The 25962-nt window shown below is 39.8% G+C and overlaps 1 protein-coding gene across 2 annotated transcripts in view; it reads left to right on the top strand.

The window, feature by feature from the left end:
* The window catches only part of ANKRD31 (ankyrin repeat domain 31), a 140022-nt gene that overhangs the window by 101726 nt on the left and 12334 nt on the right, over positions 1–25962 (top strand). For both annotated transcript variants that reach the window (XM_081513904.1, XM_081513903.1), the window contains exons 22-25: positions 2369–2465; positions 13130–14129; positions 16922–17062; positions 25198–25300. In XM_081513904.1, the coding sequence (XP_081370030.1) occupies positions 2369–2465; positions 13130–14129; positions 16922–17062; positions 25198–25300 (1341 nt within the window). The remainder of the gene's footprint in view (positions 1–2368; positions 2466–13129; positions 14130–16921; positions 17063–25197; positions 25301–25962) is intronic.

Genomic DNA, 25962 nt, shown 5'->3' with positions numbered 1-25962 from the left:
GGTCCCAGAGAGCTGGACACGACTGGTCGACTGAACAACAACAGAAGAGGAGAGATGCCCTCACCTCTCACTTTTGCTCCTCAGAACAGAGAATCCCACCCAGTTAAGCTTCAACTCTCTAAAGAAATAGCTTTGCAAATTCACCACCTCCATATTCTGACACCTTTTCATCTTTGATCTGGTTGAGGCATCCAAGAGTAATGAATTTTACTTTGTTTCTTTGTAAATTTTTCTTATAGATGTTTTATATTTATTTTTATATGAAATATTTTTAGTGCCTCAACTGAATTGAAGCAGAAAAAAATGTTCATTTTAAACATTTTATATGTTATTTTTCCTAAGCATCGTAACTCTGTAATTCATCTGAAATTTCTTTGCCACGTATGGTAGAAAGATAGAATAAGGCTTTCCCCCATATTACTACCCCTTTGCTTACTCTTATTTGTTGAATAATTCCTCTTATCTTCATTATTTTATAATGCCTTATTATCACATATTAAAATCTTATACATATTTGGGTAATTTCTAGATTTTCTCAAAGATATCATTGATTAGTTTTGTCTCTTTGATAAGTATATAGTATCAAGTTAGACATAAAATATCTTTATATCCATTTATAGAAACTTCAGTTACTATAATAATGTTATTTTTACCTGTGGTTTAAAGTTCAGTTAGAAAAGCCAAACGTGGAAGATATATAGATAATGTAAATGTCTTGTTAAAGTGTCAAATCTTCCCAACAAATATATGTCTAAATTCTTAATTATCATTTAAGGAGATTAGGGAGATAGAAACTACTCTGGGTATACTGACTCTGTACTTCTCAGATCATTTGTCTGACTCTCAAAAGGAGGTTCTAGAGCAAATTCCAACTATGAACTTTATGTCACTTTCCACCACTGATTTTCGCTAGTTAAATTATCTAGAAAAATACACCTTGGTCTAAAAAAAATCAAGAAAAAACTTAAGAAACAAAGCCAAAAGTGAAATGAATAGCAAGTAGCTTAAAAGAAATAATTTCCTGTTTGGGAATCTGGGTTTGAACATAATTTACACATAAATCCTGTGAATTTGTGCTGGGGCAGGTCATGATGCCTTTACTTGGGAAGCAATGGAAGAAAGGAGGAAAATAATTTAAGTAATTATAAGAATAATTTATATAGATCTATGGCTTTCCTGGTAGCTCAGCTGGTAAAGAATCCACCTGCAATGCAGGAGACCCTGCATTTGATTCCTGGGTTGGGAAGATCCTCTGAAGAAGGGATAGGCTACCCATTCCAGTATTCTTGGGCTTCCCTGGTGATTCAGCTGGTAAAGAATCCACCTGCAATGTGGGAGACCTGGGTTCGATCTCTGGGTTGGGAAGATCCCCTGGAGAAGGGAACAGCTGCCCACTTCAGTATTCTGGCCTGGAGAATTCCATGAACAGAGGAGCCTGGCAGGCTACAGTCCATGGGGTCGCAAAGAGTCAGACATGACTGAACAACCTTCACTTCACTTCATAAGTGACTTTAGATATCGTATAGCCCTAAGTGTTAAGTGTAAAGAACAAGAACTGATAGCATGATTCTTATTTTTAAGTACATATAATAAATAGTTATATATAGTATAAATATATAGACTATATATATAAAATAAACATATTTTAAACACACACACACACCACAGTATTAAAAGCAGTCTCTTTCATGCAGTGAAATATTGACGAGAAGGAGTGGGTGAGTGGGTGACTTTTCTTCCCTGTCGTTGTTGTGTTCAAGTCGTGTCCAACTCTTTGCAACCCCGTGGACTGCAGCACACCAGGCTTCCCTGACCCTCACATTCTCCCTGAGTTTGCCCAGGTTCATTTCCATTGAATTGGTGATGCCATCCAACCATCTTATCCTCTATCACCCTCTTCTCCTTCTGCCTTTGATCTTTCCCAGCATTTTTCTCTGTAAACATTCATATTATTTGAAAATTTCCTTTACATTGACAGTGTTTTCCCTTTGTATTTTAAAAAGTAAATAATTTTAACAGACAAAATTATCTTACCATTTATCTTCTCTTAGTATGCTCATTTCACAGTTAAAGCAGCTCCCCAGAGAGGTCAATGACTTGCCCAGAATCACCAGGCTTAGTCCATGGGATAACAGGATTAGAACTCCTGCTTGCCTGCTCCTTCTTGGTGTGGTGTTACACACCTCAGGGTACTTCTCTAGAGTGACATAATTCCATAAGCTTTGATATCTGGACCATTGATATGGTGGAAGAGGGTAGGGAAGTAATGGCTTTTTTAATTAACAGTAAAGCTAAGTCCTTTGTGACCAAATTTGACATTTGTTATCTCTCAGTTAACCGACTTTTTATTTTATTATCTTGCTTCTAGAACAATACGCTGGTAAGATGTTAGAGATAAAGGAAATTATGGACAACGTGCTTGCCAAACAGAAGGCAGAAAGGGATGATCTAGCTAAAAAATATAGGTGAGTTAAAAAAAGGTAAGAATGTGTTTGAATTTTCGGAATTTATCTATTTTTAATCTATAATAGGTCTAGAATTTTTAAAAAATTTTATCTGTTTATTTTTGGCTCTGCTGCGTCGTCATTTCTGCACACCGGCTCTCTCACTCTCTAGTTGCACTGCAGCAGCAGTGGGCTCCTCACTGCAGCGGCAGAGCATGTTTCTTGTTGCGGAGCACAGACGCTAGAGCATGGGCTTCAGCAGCTGCGGGGCACGAGTTTAGTGCCCCATGGCATGTGGAATCTTCCCAGGCCAGGGGATCAAATCTGTGACCCTCCACTGGCCGGCAGACTCTGAACCCCTGGACCACCAGGGAAGTCCTGGCCTAGAATTTCTTGTGATTACAGATGTTTTGTGGAACTGGAAAAGGACTTTATGAGGTCATCTAATCTATTATGTCCATGAGGAATTATATATACTTCCTAGAGAGATGTTTTTCTACTTTATTACTTGAAATGTTCAGAAAAGGACATTTTAATATCTTAAAATATCCACAGCCATGAATTTCATGAAAGCCCTTCTGGCCATGAATCCCATAAGTAAATTTCTTTCCTTAGTAAACTCACACTTTTTTACATTAAAATTGGTTCTTTTATGCTATCACAAATGTTCTTCTAAGCACTTTAATCATGTGTATTTTGTAGTCTTGTGTACTTCTAAGTTCTCAGGGTCATTAAAGAGTTTTATCCTAATTATGTTGATTATATACCTCTTATCCTTTTTTTTTTTTTGAGAAACTTCTTATATATATTTTTTCTTGTTTGGGTATTATTTTTTATTTTTTTATTCTTTTCTTTTTTCTTAAGATGAGAACTTTTAAGGTCTCCTCTCAGCAACTTTCAAATATACAATACAGTATTATCAACTGTAGTCACCATGGATATTTATACCTTCACCCATTTCACCCCAATGCTTCATCCACCTCTGCCAACCGCCCATCTGTTCTCTGAATGTGTGACTTTTAGTTTTATTTTTTTAAGTTTTTTTTTTTTAATAAATTTATTTATTTTAGCTGGGGGCTAATTACTTTACAATATTGTAGTGGTTTTTGCCATACATTACATGAATCAGCCATGGGTTTGCATGTGTTCCCCATCCTGAACCCCCCTCCCACCTCCCTCCCCATCCCATCCATCTGGGTCATCCCATTGCCCCAGCCCTGAGCATTTGTCTCATGCATCGAACCTGGAATGGTGTTCTGTTTCACATATGATAATATACATGTTTCAAAGCTATTCTCCCAGAACGTCCCACCCTCACCTTCTCCCTCAGAGTCCATAAGACTGTTCTATGCATCTGTGTCTCTTATTCTGTCTCGCATATAGGGTTATCGTTACCATCTTTCAAATTCCATATATATGCATTAGTATACTGTATTGGTGTTTTTCTTTCTGGCTTACTTCACTCTGTATAATGGGCTCCAGTTTCATCCATCTCAATAGAACTGATTCAAATGTATTCTTTTTAATGGCTGAGTAATATTCCATTGTGTATATGTACCACTGATTCCTTATCCATTCGTCTGCTGATGGACATCTAGGTTGCTTCCATGTCCTGGCTATTGTAAACAGTGCTGCGATGAACATTGGGGTACACGCGTCTCTTTCAATCCTGGTTTCCTCAGTGTGTATGCCCAGCAGTGGGATTGCTGGGTCATATGGCAGTTCTATTCCCAGTTTTTTAAGGAATCTCCACACTGTTCTCCATAGTGGCTGTACTAGTTTGCATTCCCACCAACAGTGTAAGAAGGTTCCCTTTTCTCCACACCCTCTCCAGCATTTATTGCTTGTAGACTTTTGGATAGCAGCCATTCTGACTGGCATGAAATGGTACCTCATTGTGGTTTTGATTTGCATTTCTCTAATAATGAGTGATGTTGAGCATCTTTTCATGTGTTTGTTACCATCTGTATGTCTTCTTTGGAGAAATGTCTGTTTAGTTCTTTGGCCCATTTTTTGATTGGGTCATTTATTTTTCTGGAATTCAGCTGCAAGAGTTGCTTGTATATTTTTGAGATTAATTGTTTGTCTGTTGCTTCATTTGCTATTATTTTCTCCCATTCTGAAGGCTGTCTTTTCACCTTGCTTATAGTTTCCTTTGTTGTGCAAAAGCTTTTAATTTTAATTAGGTCCCATTTGTTTATTTTTGCTTTTATTTCCAATATTCTGGGAGGTGGGTCATGGAGGATCCTGCTGTGATTTATGTCGGAGAGTGTTTTGCCTATGTTTTCCGCTAGGAGTTTTATAGTTCCTGGTCTTACATTTAGATCTTTAATCCATTTTGAGTTTATTTTTGTGTATGGTGTTAGAAAGTGTTCTAGTTTCATTCTTTTACAAGTGGTTGACCAGTTTTCCCAGCACCACTTGTTAAAGAGATTGTCTTTTCTCCATTGTATATTCTTGGCTCCTTTGTCGAAGATAAGGTGTCCATAGGTGCGTGGATTTATCTCTGGGCTTTCTATTTTGTTCCATTGATCTATATTTCTATCTTTGTGCCAGTACCATACTGTCTTGATGACTGTGGCTTTGTAGTAGAGCCTGAAGTCAGGCAGGTTGATTCCTCCAGTTCCATTCTTCTTCCTCAAGATTGCTTTGGCTATTTGAGGTTTCTTATATTCCCATACAAATTGTGAAATGATTTGTTCTAGTTCTGTGAAAAATACCTTTGGTAGCTTGATAGAGATTGCATTGAATCTATAGATTGCTTTGGGTAGTATACTCATTTTCACTATATTAATTCTTCCAATCCATGAACACGGTATATTTCTTCATCTGTTTGTGTCCTCTTTGATTTCTTTCATCAGCGTTTTATAGTTTTCTGTATAAGTCTTTTGTTTCTTTAGGTAGATATATTCCCAAGTATTTTATTCTTTTTGTTGCAATGGTGAATGGTATTGTTTCCTTAATTTGTCTTTCTATTTTCTCATTATTGGAGTATAGGAATGCAAGGGATTTCTGTGTGTTAATTTTATATCCTGCAACTTTACTATATTCATTGATTAGCTCTAGTAATTTTCTGGTAGAATCTTTAGGGTTTTCTATGTAGAGGATCATGTCATCTGCAAACAGTGAGAGTTTTACTTCTTCTTTTCCTATCTGTATTCCTTTTATTTCTTTTTCTGCTCTGATTGCTGTGGCCAAAACTTCCAAAACTATGTTGAATAGTAGTGGGGAAAGTGGGCATCCTTGCCTTGTTCCTGACTTTAGGGGAAATGCTTTCAATTTTTCACCATTGAGGATAATGTTTGCTGTGGGTTTGTCATATATAGCTTTTATTATGTTGAGGTATGTTCCTTCTATTCCTGCTTTCTGGTGGGTTTTTATCATAAATGGATGTTGAATTTTGTCAAAGGCTTTTTCTGCATCTATTGAGATAATCATATGGCTTTTATCTTTCAATTTGTTAATGTGGTGTATTACATTGATGGATTTGCAGATGTTAAAGAAACCTTGCATTCCTGGGATAAAGCCCACTTGGTCATGATGTATGATCTTTTTAATATGATGTTGGATTCTGTTTGCTAGAATTTTACTAAGGATTTTTGCATCTATGTTCATCAGTGATATTGGCCTGTAGTTTTTCTTTTTTTGTGGCATCTTTGTCTGGTTTTGGAATTAGGGTGATGGTGGCCTCATAGAATGAGTTTGGAAGTTTACCATCTTCTGCAATTTTCTGGAAGAGTTTGAGTAGGATAGGTGTTAGCTCTTCTCTAAATTTTTAGTAGAATTCCGCTGTGAAGCCGTCTGGTCCTGGGCTTTTGTTTGCTGGAAGATTTCTGATTACAGTTTCGATTTCCGTGCTTGTGATGGGTCTGTTAAGATCTTCTATTTCTTCCTGGTTCAGTTATGGAAAGTTATACTTTTCTAAGAATTTGTCCATTTCTTCCAAGTTGTCCATTTTATTGGCATATAGCTGTTGGTAGTAGTCTCTTACGATCCTTTGTATTTCTGTGTAGTCTGTTGTGATCTCTCCATTTTCATTTCTAATTTTGTTGATCTGATTCTTCTCCCTTTGTTTCTTGATGAGTCTGGCTAATGGCTTGTCAATTTTGTTTATCTTCTCGAAAAACCAGCTTTTAGTTTTGTTGATTTTTGCTATGGTCTCTTTTGCTTCTTTTGCATTTATTTCTGCCCTAATTTTTAAGATTTCTTTTCTTCTACTAACCCTGGGGTTCTTCATTTCTTCCTTCTCTAGTTGCTTTAGGTGTAGAGTTAGTTTATTTATTTGATTTTTTTCTTGTTTCTTGAGGTACGCCTGTATTGCTATGAACCTTCCCCTTAGCATTGCTTTTGCAGTATCCCATAGGTTTTGGGTTGTTGTGTTTTCATTTTCATTTGTTTCTATGCATATTTTGATTTCTTCTGTGATTTGTTGGTTATTCAGAAGTGTGTTGTTTAGCCTCCATATGTTGGAATTTTTAATAGTTTTTTTCCTGTAATTGAGGTCTAATCTTACTGCATTGTGGTCAGAGAAGATGGCTGGGATGATTTCAATTTTTTTGAATTTACCAAGGCTAGATTTATGGCCCAGGATGTGATCTATCCTGGAGAAAGTTCCGTGTGCATTTGAGAAAAAGGTGAAATTGATTGTTTTGGGGTGGAAAGTCCTGTAAATATCAATTAAATCTAATTTGTCTATTGTATCATTTAAAGTTTGCGTTTCATTTTTAATTTTCTGTTTAGTTGATCTACCCATATGTGTGAGTAGCGTATTAAAGTCTTCCACTATTATTGTGTTATTGTTAATTTCCCCATTCATACTTGTTAGTATTTGCCTTATATATTGTGGTGCTCCTATGTTGGGTGCATATATATTTATAATTGTTACATCTTCTTCTTGGATTGATCCTTTGATCATTATGTAGTGTCCTTCTTTGTCCCTTTTCACAGCCTTTATTTTAAAGTCTATTTTATCTGAAATGAGTATTGTGACTCCTGCTTTCTTTTGGTCTCCGTTTGCATGAAATATGTTTTTCCATCCCTTCACTTTCAGTCTGTATGTGTCCCTAGTTTTGAAGTGGGTCTCTTGTAGACAGCATATATAGGGGTCTTGTTTTTGTATCCATTCAGCCAGTCTTTGTCTTTTGGTTGGGGCATTCAACCCATTTACATTTAAGGTAATTATTGATAAGTATGGTCCCGTTGCCATTTACTTTGTTGTTTTGAGTTCGTGTTTAAACATCCTTTCTGTGTTTCCTGTTTAGAGAAGATCCTTTAGCCTTTGTTGGAGAGCTGGTTTGGTGGTGCTGAATTCCCTCAGCTCTTGCTTGTCTGTAAAGCTTTTGAATTCTCCTTCATATCTGAATGAGATCCTTGCTGGGTACAGTAATCTGGGTTGTAGATTATTCTCTTTCATTATTTTAAGTATGTCCTGCCATTCCCTTCTAGCCTGAAGAGTTTCTATTGAAAGATCAGCTGTTATCCTTATGGGGATCCCCTTGTGTGTTATTTGTTGTTTTTCCCTTGCTGCTTTTAATATTTGTTCTTTGTGTTTGATCTTTGTTAATTTGATTAATATGTGTCTTGGGGTGTTTCGCCTTGGGTTTATCTTCTTTGGGACTCTCTGGGTTTCTTGGACTTCTGTGACTATTTCCTTCCCCATTTTAGGGAAATTTTCAACTATTATCTCCTCGAGTATTTTTTCATGGCCTTTCCTTTTATCTTCTTCTTCTGGGACTCCTATGATTCGAATGTTGGGGTGTTTCATATTGTCCCAGAGGTCCCTGAGGTTTTCCTCATTTCTTTTGATTCTTTTTTCTTTTTTCCTCTCTGCTTCGTTTATTTCCACCATTCTATCTTCTACCTCACTTATCCTATCTTCTGCCTCCCTATTCTACTGTTGGTTCCCTCCAGAGTGTCTTTTATCTCCTTTATTTCATTATTCATTATATATTGACTCCTTTTTATTTCTTCTAGGTCCTTGATAAACATTTCTTGCATCTTCTCAATCCTTGTCTCCAGGCTATTTATCTGTAACTCCATTTTGTTTTCAAGATTTTGGATCATTTTTATTATCATTATTCTAAATTCTTTTTCAGATAGATTCCCTATCTCCTCCTCTTTTGTTTGGTTTGGTGCACATTTCTCATTTTCCTTTACTTGCTGAGTATTTCTCTGCCTTTTCATCTTGTTTAGATTGCTGTGTTTGGCGTGGCCTTTCTGTATTCTGGTAGATTGAGGTTCCTCTTTATTGTGAAGGTTCCTCACTGTGGGTGGGGTTGCATGGGTGGCTTGTCAAGGTTTCCTGGTTGGGGGAGCTTGTGTCGGTGTTCTGGTGGGTGAAGCTGGATCTCTTCTCTCTAGAGTGCAATGGAGTGTCCATTATTGAGTTTTGAGATGTCTATGGAATTGGTATGCCTCTGGGAAGCCTGTATATTGATGCTCAGGGCTATGTTCCTGCGTTGCTGGAGAATTTGCATGGTATGTCTTGCTCTGGAACTTATTGGCTCTTGGGTGGAGCTTGGTTTCAGTGTATATGTGGAGGCTTTTGGATGATCTCTTATTAATTAACGTTTCCTCTGGCTTTTAGTCTTATTCTTGCAGTAGCCTTAAGACTTCTCCATCCATACAGCATCGATAATAAAACTTTTAGGTTAATGGTGAAAAGATTCTCCACAGTGAGGGATACCCAGAGAGCTTCACTGAGTTACATGGAGAGGTGAAGGGAGTGCGGGGGGGGGGGGGGGAGGTTGAGGTGACCAGGAGAAGAGGCGGACTCAAACGTGGAGAGAGCAGTCTAGCCAGTAAGCACTTCCCTCTGTGCTCTCCACAGTCTGGAACCCTCAGAGAGGTTCACAGAGATACACAGAGAAGGGGGAGGAAGGTAATATAGATGAGCATGAGTAGAAAGGGAGGAATCAAGAGGGGAGAGAGAGATCTGGGCAGTATTCTGTTCCCGAAGTGTTCTCTGGTGCCCAGAACACCCTCAGAGATTCACAGAATTGGGTTGAGAAGAGGAGGAGGGTGGGAGATAGAGGTTCCTTGGGGGAGAAGAAAGAGCGTCAATAGGGGGAGAGAGTAATCAAGCCAGTGATCACAGTCCTGAGTGAAAATGGATACTAAAGATTGGGTTCCTAAATGTACAAAATTGATATCAAATATGTAAAACAAAGATTAAAAATCTAGAGTAGAGGTTAGACTCTTAGAAAATACAATATAAAAAAAAGAAAAAAACCAAAATCACAAAAAGTATAAGATATATGTATGCAGTTTGCTTTAAAAATAGGGGGGTTTTTTTGCAAGGTAATAGTGGGTTATAAAAATGAAAATTAAAGGTTTAATAGAGGACTTAAAGAAAAAAGTAAAAAAAAAATTTTTTTAATTAAAAAAAAAATGATAATAAAAATATATCCAGAACTTGCTCTGGAGCTGTTGTGAGCAGTGTGGGGTCTGTTCAGTTTCAGATAGATCCTTGTTCCTGCTTATACTTTTCAAGATCTATGGCCCCTTTCAATGCAGTCAGTGATAACTACAGGGATTTTAATCTGTTGGCCTGTCACTTCCCAAGTGCTTCCCTCTGTTTATTTGGCTTCTGTTTGCAGGTCTCTTCAGGTCTAATTTCCTCCCTGCCACAAAGAGGCGGAGGCGGTCTCTTTAGGTTCGCTTGTTCAGTCGTGCTGTGGGGAGGGAGGAACACTGCAAACCTATATCACTGGCATGTGTATGGAGAGCTCGCAGTGTCTCGGCCGCACTGGGTTCACCCCCGCTCACGGCGTGTGTGCTTTCCCAGTCTACCCTGCTCAGGCTTCAGGTTACTCGGCCGGGGAGTGGGACCTGAGATGCGTGCACTTCCCAGGTCTAAGCCGCTCAGGTTCAGGTTCCCGGGTACTCCACAAAGGTGCAGACTCGGTTGCGCCCGCGGTTTGTGCTGTTCCCGGTCGGAGCAGCTCAGGCAGCCAGGAGTTTGGCGAGCGCACTCTCCCCTGTTGGGGCGGTGGGGCTTATCACTTCCCTGGTCCCCGCCTCAGTTTACGGTGCGCCCGGCTCCGGTGTGCTTTGTGTTGGTTATGGGGAGCTGGTCTCTGGCTGCAACCCTCCCGGCGGCTGTCGACCCTCCGGGATCTCAGGCAGTCTTTGCTTAGAAACTGGGAACCTGTTTGAAGATTGGTAGGGGGTGCCCTCTTGGGGCCGAGTTTGCCCCTTTCCGGCTCTGGCGGGCCCCGCCTGCCCGCTGTGTCCGGCGGGGGATGGGGCGGTCCGCAGCTGGCTAGCTCTCCTCTGGTATCGCTCAGTCCTTTGTTCTGTGAGCGGCCGGCAGTGCCTTAGATTTGGGCTTTTCGCGGGATAATTCTCTCTCTCTGGCTGTCCCAAAGTTTAGGTTGCTATCTCACGTTAGCTCGCTCAGATTGCCCTCAGGGCGTTCGGGCCCAGTCCTTACCCTAAGCAGTGCCGCCCGCTCCTCTCCGTTCAGCCCCCACTTGCTGGTGGCAGATGCAAGCGTCTGGGGTTCTTTGCTGGGAGTTGCCTTTAGGCACGTAATCTGTGGGTTTTATTTATTTTTTTCTCCCGGTTTATGTTGCCCTCCGAGATTCGAAATCTTCCCCCGCAGGTGAGAGGGTTTCCTGGTGTTTGGAAACTTCTCCTCTTTTAGGACTCCCTCCCCGGAGGGGTCTCTGTGCCTAACTCTTTTGTCTCTCTTTTTATCTTTTATATTTTCTCCTACCTCCTTTCGAAGATAATGCGCTGTTTTTCTGGATGCCTGATGTTCTCTGCCAGTGTTCAGAAGTTGTTTTGTGAAGTTTGCTCAGCGTTCAGAGGTTCTTTTGATAAATTTGTGGGGGAGAGAGTGGTCTCCCCGTCCTATTCCTCCACCATGTTAGCCCCGCTCCCACCAACTATTAGTTTTTATTTTAGCTTCCAAATATAAGTGAGATCATACAGTATTTGTCTTTGTCTGACTTATTTCACTTTGCACGATGCCCTCAAGATGCGTCCATGTTGTCACAAACTTCAGGATTTGTTTCTTTTTATGGCTGAAAAATATTCCATTATATATGTGTGTCTTCTTACTAATGTTGCTGTTAGCCTTGAAATTTTGTAATCTAAAGAGCATTTTAATTTTCTATCTGAACTCTGTTTCACATAGTTTTAAATGTGATATTTCTTTTTTCTTCTCTATCCAACTAGCTTCTTACATTTAATACTACTAGTTATTTGCTCCACTCCATTACTCTTGCCTGGAAAATCCCATGGATGGAGGAGCCTGGTAGGCTATATAGTCCATGGGGTCACTAAGAGTCGGACGCGACTGAGCGACTTCACATTCACTTTTCCCTTTCATGCATTGGAGAAGGAAATGGCAACGCACTCCAGTGTTCTTGCCTGGAGAATCCCAGGGACGGGGGAGCCTGGTGGGCTGCCGTCTATGGGGTCGCACAGAGTCGGACACGACTGAAGCAACTTGGCAGCAGTTATTTGCTAATTCTGATTTCTTCTTGACATTTCTTCCACTTGCATCTGCTACTTGCTTTAATATCCAGTTAGTTTGGAGTTTAGTACCAACAACTCTTAACTGTGTTAGAAGAGACAATTATCTATACTGTTGCTTTCCTTTAAAACAGCTGCTTTTAAAAGATGGTCACTGAGACCATTTCAAGGGGTCCAAGAAGTCAAAAGCCATTTTTATAATAATATTAAGATGTTATTTGCCCTTTTTAACTCTCATAAGTGTACAATGAAATTTTCTAGAGGCCACATGGTATATAATAATATCATCATCCTAATAGCTAATGGAATGTACACTTGTGTGTTTCTGTGTTTTAAAATTTTCTCAGTTTTATTTTCTAAAACAGTAAATATTGATAGATATAACCCATATAAACAAAAGCTGTTTGGGTTCCTCAGTAACTTTTAAGAGTATAAAAAAGTCCTGAGACCAAAAAGTTTGAGAGCCACTGGAAGCAAAAGTGTCCAGTATCCTGAAGATAAGTGTGGAATAGGTGAGTATAACTAAAAGTCAGAGGTGTGCGTGAGTCATTGCCTCCCGTTCACCCCTCAAGCCCCTGAGAGACTTGGTCTGGGGCGGACACACAGGACAGTGTTTATCTGGGTAGTCCTTCTGGACTTCCAGGTACCTCACTGCAGGTTCAAAAAATAGTTACAATAATTACTTGATGAATTGACATTTCTTGTGTCTAGCTTACTTATGATTATTCACAAAACAATCTCAGTCCTCCATAGCTAAGTGAATTTGGTTGGAACTTACTCTCAAATTTTACTTCCTGATACACCATTTAACTGTGAACAGTGAAGCCAGTTCCAGACTTAAAGAAGGTGGTATTGCACCTTGGTCATCAGTTGGTACCTTCCAACTAAAGGACTAGTCGATAGACAATCTAGATAGACAACTCAAGTTTTGTTTCTGTCTTAGGGCTAACTCATAACTGATAAATAACGTGAATATAAATGTAGATAACCACACTGTAACCTCCTAAAAAAGGCATACTTATTTGCCTCATGTAGAGCAACAGTTTCCTCTCAAAGAATACACGTGGCAAAGATAGACTCTTGTGTACTTTGAGCTGATTAAATTTAAATTGACACAGAGTATCTATAAGATCTAAATGACTGCTTAAAAAAAAAGTTTCCCACTGTTTTTGTATTTTTCCCTTTTCTGTTTCTTTCAACAGGGTGTCCATAGAGTCATTTAAGCATGGAGTCCTGAGAGAACAACTGGCTAACTTGGCCACAAGACAGAAGAGCCTCCTACTTGTAGCAAAAAAACAGAAAAAAATAAGCCAGAAATTTCACACTTATAAGAATGCTACATCTTTGTCTGGTCTTAGTTTTAGGAAGCTGCCATCAAGCTCAGAAATCTCTAATGAAAAGGACAGGCAAGAGTTTATCAGTCTGGAAAATTCCATGCAGCCCCAGTCAGGTTCACTTTCTCCTGTCAGCCTTGTCTGTAGAGACATACAGGAAACACAGTTGTCTCAGGAAGTCTGGCATGACAAGCAGAGTACCCACACTTGTCTAAATTCAAAGACAGTGAGAAGGGAAGAATTTTCTGGAAGTGAAGTGAATTCTAAGCAAAATATCAATGACTGTACCTTAGATAGATTATCAGAATCCAGACATTCAGATGGCACTAATCAGGTTAAATTACAGTCCCAATCGGTTACTTTTATTGCTGAAGCAGAGTGTTCACAAAAAGAGAATAATCTTACAGGTAGCACAGCCAAGGGGTACGTGTCCTTCAGTCCTTCAGCAGTAACTGGCACATTAAAGATCTCAGCAACCACCAGTGCATTTGCCCAGCATGATGCCCATCCATCAAGTGTTATTTGTGACCAGACTCCTTCTGATTGTGATCCAAAAGAAGGAAACAGGAAAACAGTTCCCCATCAAGCACCTGAGGAGACATCAGAATCCCTGGCACACCAAGGGGTTGATGTCTTTGGCAGTGACACGGGGCAACAGCTGAAACCTTACTTTAAAAAGTCAGCTCTCACTGTTCCTCATGCAAATGATAGTCAGAGCTCCTCCTCCTCTGGGTCTGGCTACCAACATACTGTGAAAAAACCTTCAAACTACAACGCAACTCCCAAAAAGAAATGTATGCAGATAAAGGATCTGATATTGCTAGGAAGACTTAATCCAGGAAATAACATTCTGGAATTCAAAACACAGGTATCCTATTGTTTTTTTTTCCTGTAAAATTATGTAAATTTTATAAATAAGTGACTGAAATGTTGCTGTCGCATAGTGTCAGTGTATAGCACTTATTAGGGGAAAAGGTTTGGTGGGGCTGTTTAAATGGAGAAACTTGACCTTATATTCTTAGCAAGTGAAAGTGAAAGTCGCTCAGTCATGTCCAACTCTTTGCGACCCCATGGACTATACAGTCCACAGAATTCTCCAGGCCAGAATACTGGAGTGGGTTGCCTTTCCCTTCTCCAGGGTATCTTCCCAACCCAGGGATCGAACCCAGGTCTCCTATGTCGCAGGTGGATTCTTTACCCGCTGAGCCACCAGGAAAGCCCAAGAATACTGGAGTGGGTAGCCTATTCCTTCTCTAGCGGATCTTCCCGACCCAGGAATCGAACCAGGGTCTCCTGCGTTGCAGGAAGATTCTTTACCAGCTGAGCTACCAGGGAAGCCTAAAATTGCCCTATTCCTTTTAGTCGTAAGCACCTTTGGGCTCTTAGACCAGAATTAGCTATACTCAGCAGGAAGGGTTTTGTGTGTGCTAAGTCACTCAGTTGTGTCCAGCTCTTTGCAGCCCCATGGACTGCAGCACGCCAGGCTCCTCTGTCCTCCACTATCTCCTGAAGTTTGCTTAGATTCATGTCCACTGAGTTGGTGATGCTTCTAACCATCTCATCCTCTGCCATTTCCTTCTCCTTTTGCCTTAAGTCTTTCCCAGCTTCAGGGTCTTTTCCAGTAAGCTGACTCTTCGCATCAGGTGGCCAAAATATTGGAGTTTCAGCTTCAGCATCGGTCCTTCCAGTGAATATTCAGGGTTGATTTCCTTTAGGATTGACTAGTTTGATCTTGTAGTCCAAGGAATTCTCAGGTCTTCTCCAGCACCATGATTCAAAACCGTGAGTTCTTTAGCGCTCAGCCTTCTTTATGGTCCAACTCTCACATCCATACATGACTAGAAAAACCAGTGCTTTGAATATACAGATATTTGTCAGCAAAGTGATGTCTTTGCTTTTCAATACTCTGTCTAGGTGTCATAGCTTTCCTTGTAAGGAGCAAGCGTCTTTTAATTTTATGGCTGCAGCCATTGTCCACAGTGATTTTGGAGTCCAAGAAAATAAAATCTGTTCACTGCTTTCACTTTTTCCCCTTCTGTTTGCATAAAGTGATGGGGCTGGATGCCACGATCTTAGTTTTTTGAATGTTGAATTTTAAGCCAGCTTTTTCCCTCTCCTCTTTTACCCTCATCAAGAGGCTCTTTAGTTCCTCTTTGCTTTCTTGCCATAAGGGTAGTGTCATCTGCATATCTGAGGTTGTTGACATTTCTCACAGCAATCTTGATTTCAGCTTATGCTTCATCCAGCCCAGCATTTCACATGATGTACTCTGCATATAAGTTAAATAAGCAGGGTGACAGTATACAGCCTTCTACTCCTTTCCCAATTTTGAACCAGTCAGTTGTTCTGTGTAAGGTTCTAACTATTGCTTCTTGACCTGCATACAGGTTTCTCAGGAGACAAGTAAGATGGTCTGGTATTCCATCTCTTTAAGAATTTTCCACAGTTTGTTGTGATCCACACAGTCAAAGGCTTTAGCATTATCAGTGAAGCAGAAGTAGATGTTTTTCTGGAATTCCCTTGCTTTCTCTGTGATCCAGAAAGTGAAAGTGAAAGTCGCTCAGTTGTGTCAAACTTCTGCAACCCCGTAGACTATACAGTCCGTGGAATTCTCCAGGCCAGAATACTGGAATGGGTAGCCTATCCCTTCTCCAGTGGATCTTCCCAACCCAGAAATTGAACCGGGACCTCCTGCGCAGGCAGATTCTTTACCAGCTGAGCTACCAGGAAAGCCCCCAGAAAATGTTGGCCATTGATCTCTGTGTTCCTCTGCCTTTTCTAAACACAGCTTGTACATCTGGAAGTTCTTGGTTCACATACTGCTGAAGCCTAACTTGAAGGATTTTGCGCATAACCTTACTAGCTTGTGAAATGAGCGCAATTGTATGGTAGTTTGAACATTCTTAGGCCCTGCCCTTCTTTGGGATTGGAATGAAAACTGACCTTTTCCAGTCCTTTTGGGTTTTCCTTTTACAGTTTGTTAGGCAGGATTGGAGCAATGTTCAGTCTAAGGCTAATTATGTCCCACTGCAAAGGCAAGACTTCTGTGTATCTACCAATGCCCCATCAGTTTGTTTTTCTAGTCTTACTATTGGGAACAGGTGCTGTTTCTGCCCTTTGAGAATGCCAGAGAATGCCATTACATCTAATTCTTTCAGATGGTTCTTTTCCCAGGCTTGGCTAATTTCCTGTTACACATGGCCAATCACAACTCAGCAGCATCCTCAAAGAGGACCCTCTGAAGCTCTATCGAGTTCTCCCTCTCTGTGTATTTCTCTCTTCTTCAGTACTCTCTCCTGCAAAGTCTAGCCATCATGCCTCCCTGGACCCTATTCTGTCTACTCAATTGAGAGAATCCACAGGTTTTGTCTGGATTTCCTATCCCTGTATGAAGACCTGGAAGCTCTCTCAAGGCAGTGAGCTGGTACAATTGTAGGGCTCACCTCACTAGTTCCTCACTTCTTAGTATCACTGTACTTTCCCCCTGATGTTTGGTATCTTGGAAACCGTTGTTTCATATATTTCATATATTTAGTTTGTCTGTTTTTTTGGTTGTGTCGGGTGTTAACCTAATTCTGGTCCCCGTTTACTTTATCGTGGACAGAAGCAGAAGTTCAGGTATTTTTTTAATCCTAATTTTTGTTTTATTTTTCACTTCAGGAGGCTACCCACAAAGCCAGTGTTTTATTGAGTGGCAAAATTAAGGTAGAAAATGGTCAGATTTATCAAAACCCAGTCACCTGGCTCAAGGATCTTCTAGGAGGTGACAGTTATGTGACCTGGAATTATGCTTGGAGTAAGGTGGGTCATTCCTAAATTTATCTTTAACTTCATATTCAGTTGGAGATAACATCATATTTCCTTTATTAAAAGGGACTCTGAAAGTTGTCCAGACTAGTTCTGTCCCCGTGCGTTCCTGCTGCAACACACTACGCGCTCTCTCCCACAGCCCCATTTGCCAGAACTGCCTGCAGCAGGCGGAGAAGGCAGTGGCACCCCACTCCAGTACTCTTGCCTGGAAAATCCCATGGATGGAGGAGCCTTGTAGGCTACAGTCCATGGGGTCGCTAAGAGTCAGACATGACTGAGCGACTTCAATTTCACTTTTCCCTTTCATGCACTGGAGAAGGAAATGGCAACCCACTCCAGTATTCTTGCCTGGAGAATCCTAGGGATGGCGGAGCCTGGTGGGCTGCCATCTATGGGGTCGCACAGAGTCGGACACGACTGAAGCGACTTAGCAGCAGCAGCAGCAGCAGCCTGCAGCAGGGTCGCACAGCTGACTGAGCCTCTCCTTCCTCATTCCTTACCTCGTTTCAGAAAACAGAATGCCCCGATCTTCCTCTCTCCTCCCTGCCACCCCACCCCCACAGTGATATCAGGTCCCTGTGACTCCACGTAGAATGTGCAGGACCACTGATGTATTGATAATTTACTTAATAATATGTTACTAGTATTCTGATACGATAGAGCAGAATCTTCCCCCAAAGGTGAAAGTTATGATCAAGGAGCCTGAGACCCAAATATTTGAACATAGTCTTACCCACGAATTGCTAGCCTCCCGGAAGGAAAAATGTCTGAATTCAGACTTCCCAGAGTTGGTAGTCTCCCCCTTCAGCCCTGTCTTCTGATTTATAAGCCCAGTTCAATGACCTGTATGAAGAGTATTGATGACTAACACCCTTGAGGTCCGATGATCAGCCACCGCTAGATGTCCATAGCACCGTTTCAGGGAACAGTGTTGCAGTGTTTTACCTAGGAAAGTGTGAATCATCAGACAGTCACCATTGCTGTTTTATAGAATTGCAAATACCTTCAACCTCCACTAGCCATTATAGTAACCCTTAGTGCACCAGTAGTAGAAGGCAATTTCCTCTCCCCTTTTTTGTCCATCTCAGCTCTGCACACCATCTTTGCTAGCTTCTGTCTCAGTTTTTGTCCCTAAACTCTGAACTCTGGTCTCCCAGACCTCTGTTGCAGGTGTTTCCAGAACAGTTTTCAGTTCCTTCACTTACATGAGGACATTTTAAATTTTCTCTACTTTATAGTCTCTCTGTCTTCCTCTTTTCCTGTAATTTTTTTTCTTCTGACCCCTAGAGTCGCCTGCTTTCAATTCAACCTGCTTAATCCTTTCCATGGTTTCATAAATTATATTTGCATGTTAGTAATTAACATTTTTCCCTTGGAAATCCGTTTTTATCACAAAGCTTCTTAAAGTTATGATAGATGATACTGTTTTGCTGAAACTGAATCTGTGCTCACAGAGCGAACGTGATACTAGTTGCTGTAGCAGAGGTTCTTTGGAGTTTGACATGCCTGTGCCTAGCGATGACTCAGTCTTCCCACTCTTTATCTGTGTTGGAGTTACCGAATTTTCTGGGTTTGCATATCTGGCTGTGATATCATTTGGCCCTCACTCTGTACTTATATGCCTCATTTACATATCACGTTGCCTCTGGTCTTCTCTCATTAGCCATGTCAATTAGAGTCATACTGTTTCACATCTATGTGATGGTGAAGCCAAATGCAAATGTGGGCACTAAAATTAGGGCAATTCTTGGATATGAGATATTCATACAGATTATCTAAGCAAGCTTAGATTTTTTAAATTATCCTAGAAATGGAAATAGTTTCAAAAATTACTATAGGGCACTCATGTACTTCTTATAAATAACACAGGCTGAGAAACTGAGTTTGTTTACAGTTTTTTTTAAAGCCTCCTTTAAAGTTTAGCACAGTAACCTTTACCTCTTCTTGTCTTGGGGTAACTCCTGAATTCACAGTCACTTCTTGATGAGAACAGGTTTTTGCTATCTTGGTAAATGTGAACATTTTCACTGACTAGGTGGTGCCGGGATGTAGAGCCAGGTTGTCAGGCAAGAAATGCCAGAAAACTAGGTCTTGTCCTACATCTACATCTACATCGACAGGATGACGGAGCCACGAGCCCCAGAAATGACTCAGATCTCCTACCCAGGCAGTCGAGCTGATATACAGCCTTGCCAAGGGAGTCCTCATGCTTAACTCCACCAGGCATCACGCGCTCCTCTCGCTGCTGCAGTCTCCTGAAGGGACCTCGTGCCTGTTCAGTCTGAGGTCTATTCATTGTTATCACTGTCCATTAAATCACTCCTGCCTTATGGAAAGTAGAATTTTAACTCAATGCATTTTCTTAAAGCTGTGTTCTTTGAATGTGTGAATTATCCCTAGTGATATGTCTGGGACTTATGGGGGACTCAGGACCCCTAAGTCTACTAAGCTACAATTTTACCCACCACTAACTGATTAAAAATATACTTTAAATTTTGAGATATAGGTGAAAACATGCTGAGCCTACACATTGATGAGGTCATAGCGTGTGTTGGGCACACATATCAGGGCAATAATGTGAACGAAACCCAGTCTTTCTTCTTTTTATATACTTGCAGATAAACTTTATTATTTTTGAGGTATAGTCAGTTTCAGCTGTACAACATGGTGATTCACTAGTTTTATAAATTATACTTAATTTAAATTTATTGTAAAATGTTCGCTATCTTCCCTGTGCTGCAGAATATATCCTCAGAGCTTGTTTATTTCATGTGTGATCATCTGCACCTCTTAGTCTCCTACCCCTGTCTTGCCCCTCCGTTCTTCCCTCTCCACACTGGTTGCCACCAGTCTGTTCTCTTTATCTGTGTATGTCTGTTTCTGTTTTGTTATATTCATTTATTTTATTTTTTTATTCCCCATGTAAGTGATAATAGAGTATTTATCTTTTTCTGTGTTTTTTTATTTCACATACCATAAACCCTCCAGGTCCACCCACGTTGTTGCGAATGGCAAGATTTCATTCTTTTTTATGGCTGAATAGTATACATTGTACATTTATACCACATCTTCTTTATCTATTCATTTGTTGATGGACACTTAAAGTGAAAGTGAACGTTGCTCGGTCGTGTCCAGCCCTTTGCAACCCCGTGGGCTATACAGTCCATGGAATTCTCCAGGCCAGAATACTAGAATGGGTAGCCTATCCCTTCGCCAGCGGATCTTCCCGACCCAGGGATCAAAGCCAGGTCTCCCACATTGCAGGCGGATTCTTTACCAGCTGAGCCACAGAGGAAGCCCAGGAATACTGGAGTGGGTAGCCTATCCCTTCTCCAGGGGATCTTCCCAACCCAGGAATCAAACCAGGGTCTCCTGCACTGCAGGTGGATTCTTTACCAACTGAGCTATCAGGGAAGCCCCAATGAACACTTAGGTTGTTTCTATATCTTGGCAACTGTAAACAGTGCTTCTTTGATCATTGAAGTGCACGTTCACCTTTTTTGAATTAGTGTTTTTGTTTTTGGATGTATACCCAGGAGCAGAATTGCTGGATCAAATGGTAGTTTTAAGTTTTTGAGAAACCTCCATACTGTTTTCCATTGTGGTTACCCCAGTTTTCGCTCCCACCAATGGTGTAGAAAAGTTCCCCTTTCTCCACAGCCTTGGCAACATTTGTTATTTGTGTTCTTTGTGATGATGGCCATTCTGACAGGTGTGAGGTGATACCTCATTGTGGTTTGATCTGCATTTTTCTTATGATTAGCAGTGTTGAGCATCTTTTCATGTCACTGTTGGCCATCTGTATGTCTTTTTTTGGGAAATTCTCTATTCAGGTCTTCTGCCCATGTTTTGACCAAACTGTTTTTTGATACTGAGTTGTATGAGCTGTTTATACATTTTGTATATTAACCCCTTATGGGTCATAACATTTACAAGTATTTTCTCCCCTTCAGTATGTTTTCATTTTGTCAGTGGTTTCCTTTGCTCTATAAAAGCTTTTAAGTTTAATTAGGTACTGTTTGTTTATTTTTTATTTTGTTTCCTCTGCCTTAGGAAACAGATCCAAAACAATGTTGCTCTAATTTATGTCAAAGAGTGTTCTGCCTTTGTTTTCTTCTGGGAATTTTATGATTTCCAGTCTTACATTTAGGTCTTTAATTCATTTAGAGTGTACTTTTTGTATATAGTGTGAGAAATGTTCTAATTTCATTTTTTTTCCATGTTGCTGTCTAGTTTTCCCAGCCCCACTTAGTAAAGGGACTGTCTTTTTACCCTTGTGTATTCTTGCCTCCTTTGGCGTAGATTAATTGACTGTAAGTGCCTGGGTTTACTTCTGGGCTGTTTATTCAGTTCTGTTGATGTGGGTGTCTGTTCTGTGCCTGCTCAAGACTGCTTTGATTACAGCAGCTTTGTAGTGCAATCTGAAGTCAGAGAGTGTGAGTCCTTGAGCTCTGTTCTTCTTTCTCAAGATTGTTGTAGCTATTCAGGGTACTTTGTGTTTCCATACAAACTTTAAAACTATTTGTTCTAGTTCAGTGCCATGGGTATTTTGATAGGGATTGCATTGAATCTGTAGATTGCCTTGGCTAGTGTGGTATTTTAACAATATTAATTCTTCCAGCCCAAGCACACGGTATATATTTCCATTTATTTGTGTCATTCTCAGTTTCTTTTCAATTAATGTCTTACAGTTTTCCAAATACAGGACTTTTGCCTCCTTAGGTAGATTTATTCCTAGGTATTTTATTCTTCTTGATGCAGTGGTAAACAGGATTATTTCCTCAGCTCTTCCTGATATTTCATTGTTAACTTACAGAAATACAACAGGTTTCTGTATATTAATTTTGTATCCAGCAACTTTTCTGAATTCACTGATGAGCTTTGGTAGTTTTCTGGTGGTGTTTTTAGTGTTTTCTATATATAGTATCATGTCTTCTGCAAACAGTGACAGTTTTACTTATATATTTACAATTAGGATGCCTTTTATTTCTTTTTCTTTCCTGATTATTGTGGCTAGAAATTCCAATACTGTGTGAATAAAAGTGGCAAGAGTGGTCATCCTTGTCTTGTTTGTGATCTTAGAGGAAATGCTTTCAGCTTTTCACCATGACTATGATGTTAAGTATGGGTTTGTCATATATGGCCTTTGTTATGTTGAGGCATATTCTCTCTTTGCCCCCTTTCTGGAGTATTTTTTTTTATTATTATAAATGGATATTGAATTTTGTCGAAAGCTTTGTCTCATCTATTGAGATGACTGTATGATTTTTATTCTTCAGCTTGTTAATGTGGTGTATCACACTGATCAATTTGCAGACATTGAAAAATCCTTGCAACTCTAGGATAAATCCCACTTGATCATGATTTATGATCCTCTTAATACGTTGTTGGATTCTGTTTGCTAATGTTTTGTTCAGGATCTATGTATCTATATTCATCAGTGATACTGGCCTGTAATTTATGGGACTTTTTTTGTGATATCTTGTCTGGTTTTGGTATCAGGGTAATGCTGGCCTTCTAGAATGAGTTCGAAAGTGTTCCTTCCTCTGCAGTCTTTTGGAATAGTTGGAGAAGGATAGGTGTTCAGTCTTCTCTAAATGTTTGGTAGGATTCACCTGTGAAGCTCTCTGGTTCTGTACTTCTGTTTGTTGGGAGTTGTTTGTTTGTTGTTTTAATATTTACATATTTGGCTGCTCCGGGACTTAGTTATGTCTCGCAGGATCTTCGCCCTTTAGCTGCTGCATGTGGGATCTTTAGTTGTGGCCTGTGAATTCTTAGTTGTGGCATATGGGATCTAGTTCCCAGGCTAGCGATATTAACACGGGCCCCCTGCATGGGAGCATGGAGCTTTGACCACTGGACCGCCAGGGAAATCCTTGTTGGGAGTTTTGTGGGTTTTTTTAACATTTGTTTATTTATTTGCCCACGTCGGGTCTTAATTGTGTCACACGGCACCTTACTCGTGGCATGTGGAATCTAGTTCCCTGCCCCGAGATCAAACCCACGCCCCCTGCATTGGGAGCATGGAGTCCTAGCCACTGGACAACTGGGAAAATCCCCCTGTTGGGAATTTTTAAATTACTGATTCTATCTCATCACTGGTAATTGGTCTAGTCAGATTTTCTATTTATTCCCAGTTCAGTTTGGGGAGATTGTACATTTGTAAGAATCTGTCCATTTCTTCTAGATTGTACATTTTATTGGTATGTAGTTGTTTGAAGTAGTCTCTTAAGATCTGTGGTATTGGTGATAACTTCTCTTTCATTTCTAATTTGATTGACTTGGGCCCTCTCCCTGTTTTTCTTTATGAGTCTGACTAAAGGTTTATCAATTTTGTTTATCTTTTCAAAGAACCAGGTTTTAGTTCCGTTGATCTTTTCTGTTGTTTTTTTTAGTCTCTATTTATTTCTGCTCTAATCTTTTTGATAGGTTTTTTTGTTCTTCGTTCTCTAATTCCTTTAGGTGTGAGGCTAGGTTGTTTGAGTTTTTTCTTTTTCCTGAGGTAAGCTTGTATCACTATAAACTTCCCTCTTAGAAATGCTTTTGCTGTATCCCATAGATTTTGGATCATTGTGGTTTTATTTTCTTTTGTCTCTAGGTATTTTTTATTTCTTCTTTCATTTCTTCAGTGAACCATTGGTTGGTTAGTAGCATGTTGTTTAGCTTCCACGTGTTTGTGTGTTTTGCAGTTGTTCTTTTTTTTTTTTTAGTAGTTGATTTCTAGTCACTTAATATTGTGGTTAGAAAAGATGCTTGATATGATTTCATGTGCACTTTGAAGGTATATTCTTCTTTTTTTGGATAAATGGTCAAAATCCATTGTTTTCAACTGTTTATTATTTGGAGAAATGACAGAAGGCATTTAGTGGCCTCACCGCTTCTTCTTCCATTGCAAGTGAGGAGGGTGTAGTGTACTGAGTAGGCCAGGTCTGTTCCTTTAACATGTGAGGCTCTTTTTGGTCATAGGATTGCGCTATAAGTCTGCCTAACCATTCGATATTCCTTAGCCCGCCCTTGCTCCCTTCAGTAACAAGCACTTATTGAGCACTGAGGGTGTGTTTGACAGTATGCCAAAGGTATATTTCTCATAAGTATTATCCCTTTTATTCCCCACAACTTAAAAATCTGGAGGTACTCAAAGAATTTAAGAATCCTGATTAAGATCTGGGACTTCAGAGCTTTCTCCCTGTATTGTCAGGCACTATGTGAAGTGCTAGAAAATAAAACTTAGTATGATATAGATCTTTAGTGAAAACAGACACATTAATACATAATTTCATTTAAGTGGGTTTAGTGCTTGACAGAAATATAAGCACAGAGGTTATGGGGTCCTGTAGGAAGATCATTACTTGAGCATCTCTGGGTGAGCATCCTGGAGGAAGGGGTGTTCAAGTCAAGACTTGCTGGGTTAACCACAGTGAACCTAGCTTCTGAGATTATGCCATCAGACTGCTTTAGAACTCAGTCTGGAGAAAGCAAAGACTCAAACATTTCTGGTAGGTGTTTGCCAGTCTGCCTCAGTCTAGCCCATTTTTATGTATGTATTTCTAAGCTCTGAACTTTGGGGCTGATAAACAATAGCTAAGTTCACAAGCAAACCAAGGGGGGAGGGGGCAGACTTTGATGTTTAGACCTGAAATGCTGTTAATCTAATCAGTTGCATGTCTGATTTCTTGAAAAGTACCATTTTACTTTTATGGCTTAATTGTATTAATGCAATATTACTTTTTTTAAGTTGTAAAGTAGCAGGTACTGAATTAATATTTGTTGAGTAAGTGAATGTATGAGAATTAATGATATACATCAGAGATCAACAATTTTCTCCATAAAGAGCCAGATAATAAGTATTTCAGGCTTTGTGAACATATGATCTCTGTCAAAACTACTTGCTCCTTTTGTAGCATAAAAACAGCCATAGATGTTAAGTAAATGAATGGTATCACTGTGTTCTAGTAAAACTTTAGTTACAGAAAAGATGGCAGCCCACATTTGGCTGTGGGTTATAGTTTGCCAGTACATAATATACCACAATCAGTACTCTACTGAGTTACAGTTTGCAAGAGATAGGTGCATTTGCTTCTCGTGATTTTGTATGATTTTGAAATTCTGTGTTTACTTATGTGCAGATAACATACCAGGGGAAGGAACTTTTAAAGTATGTTTCTGAGGAATTACCCATGCCTCCAGACCCAAACTTGGTACCTCAACAACATCAACCTTGTCTTCCAGGTATGTGCAGACCAAAACCTATTTCTTAGTTGTGGAAAAACACATCCTAATCCACAGAGAAGGCATTTCACTTGTCTTTTTTTTTTTTTTCATTCAGGTTAAATTCACCTAACCTTCAGATAACCATTTTAAAGTGAATAATCCAGTGCCATTTAGTACATTCATAATGTTGTATAACCACCACCTCTGTTCCAAAGAGTTCCAACCCATACCCATTCAGCAGTGACTTCCCATTCTCCACTCCCTCCAATCCATGGGAACTACCAGTCTGCTTCCTGTCTGTGTGGATTTGCCTATTCTGAATATATTATATAAATGGGATCCTAGTATATATGACCTTTTATGTCTGTTATCATAGTGCTTTCAAGGATTGTCTGCATTGTAACATCTATCAGCACTTCATTCCTTTTTATGGCTTCCATTATAGATAGATAGATAGATAGATATCACAATTTGTTTATTCATTCTTTGATTGACATTTGGGGTTCCACTTTCTGGCTATTGGACGTAGTGCTACTATTAACAGGTATATACATATATTTGTATATACTTGTTTTCAGTTCTTTTGGATATATACCAGGGAGTGAATTGCTATATTACTAATATATATTATATATTTACTTTTTTGAGGAACAGCAGCCATGTGTTTTCTACAACAACTG

Source organism: Giraffa tippelskirchi, chromosome 7 (genome assembly GCF_054371585.1).
Source record: "Giraffa tippelskirchi isolate mGirTip1 chromosome 7, T2T-mGirTip1v1.2.pri, whole genome shotgun sequence".
Classification (NCBI taxonomy): Eukaryota; Metazoa; Chordata; class Mammalia; order Artiodactyla; family Giraffidae; genus Giraffa; species Giraffa tippelskirchi.
This window is presented reverse-complemented; position numbering and strand designations above follow the sequence as displayed.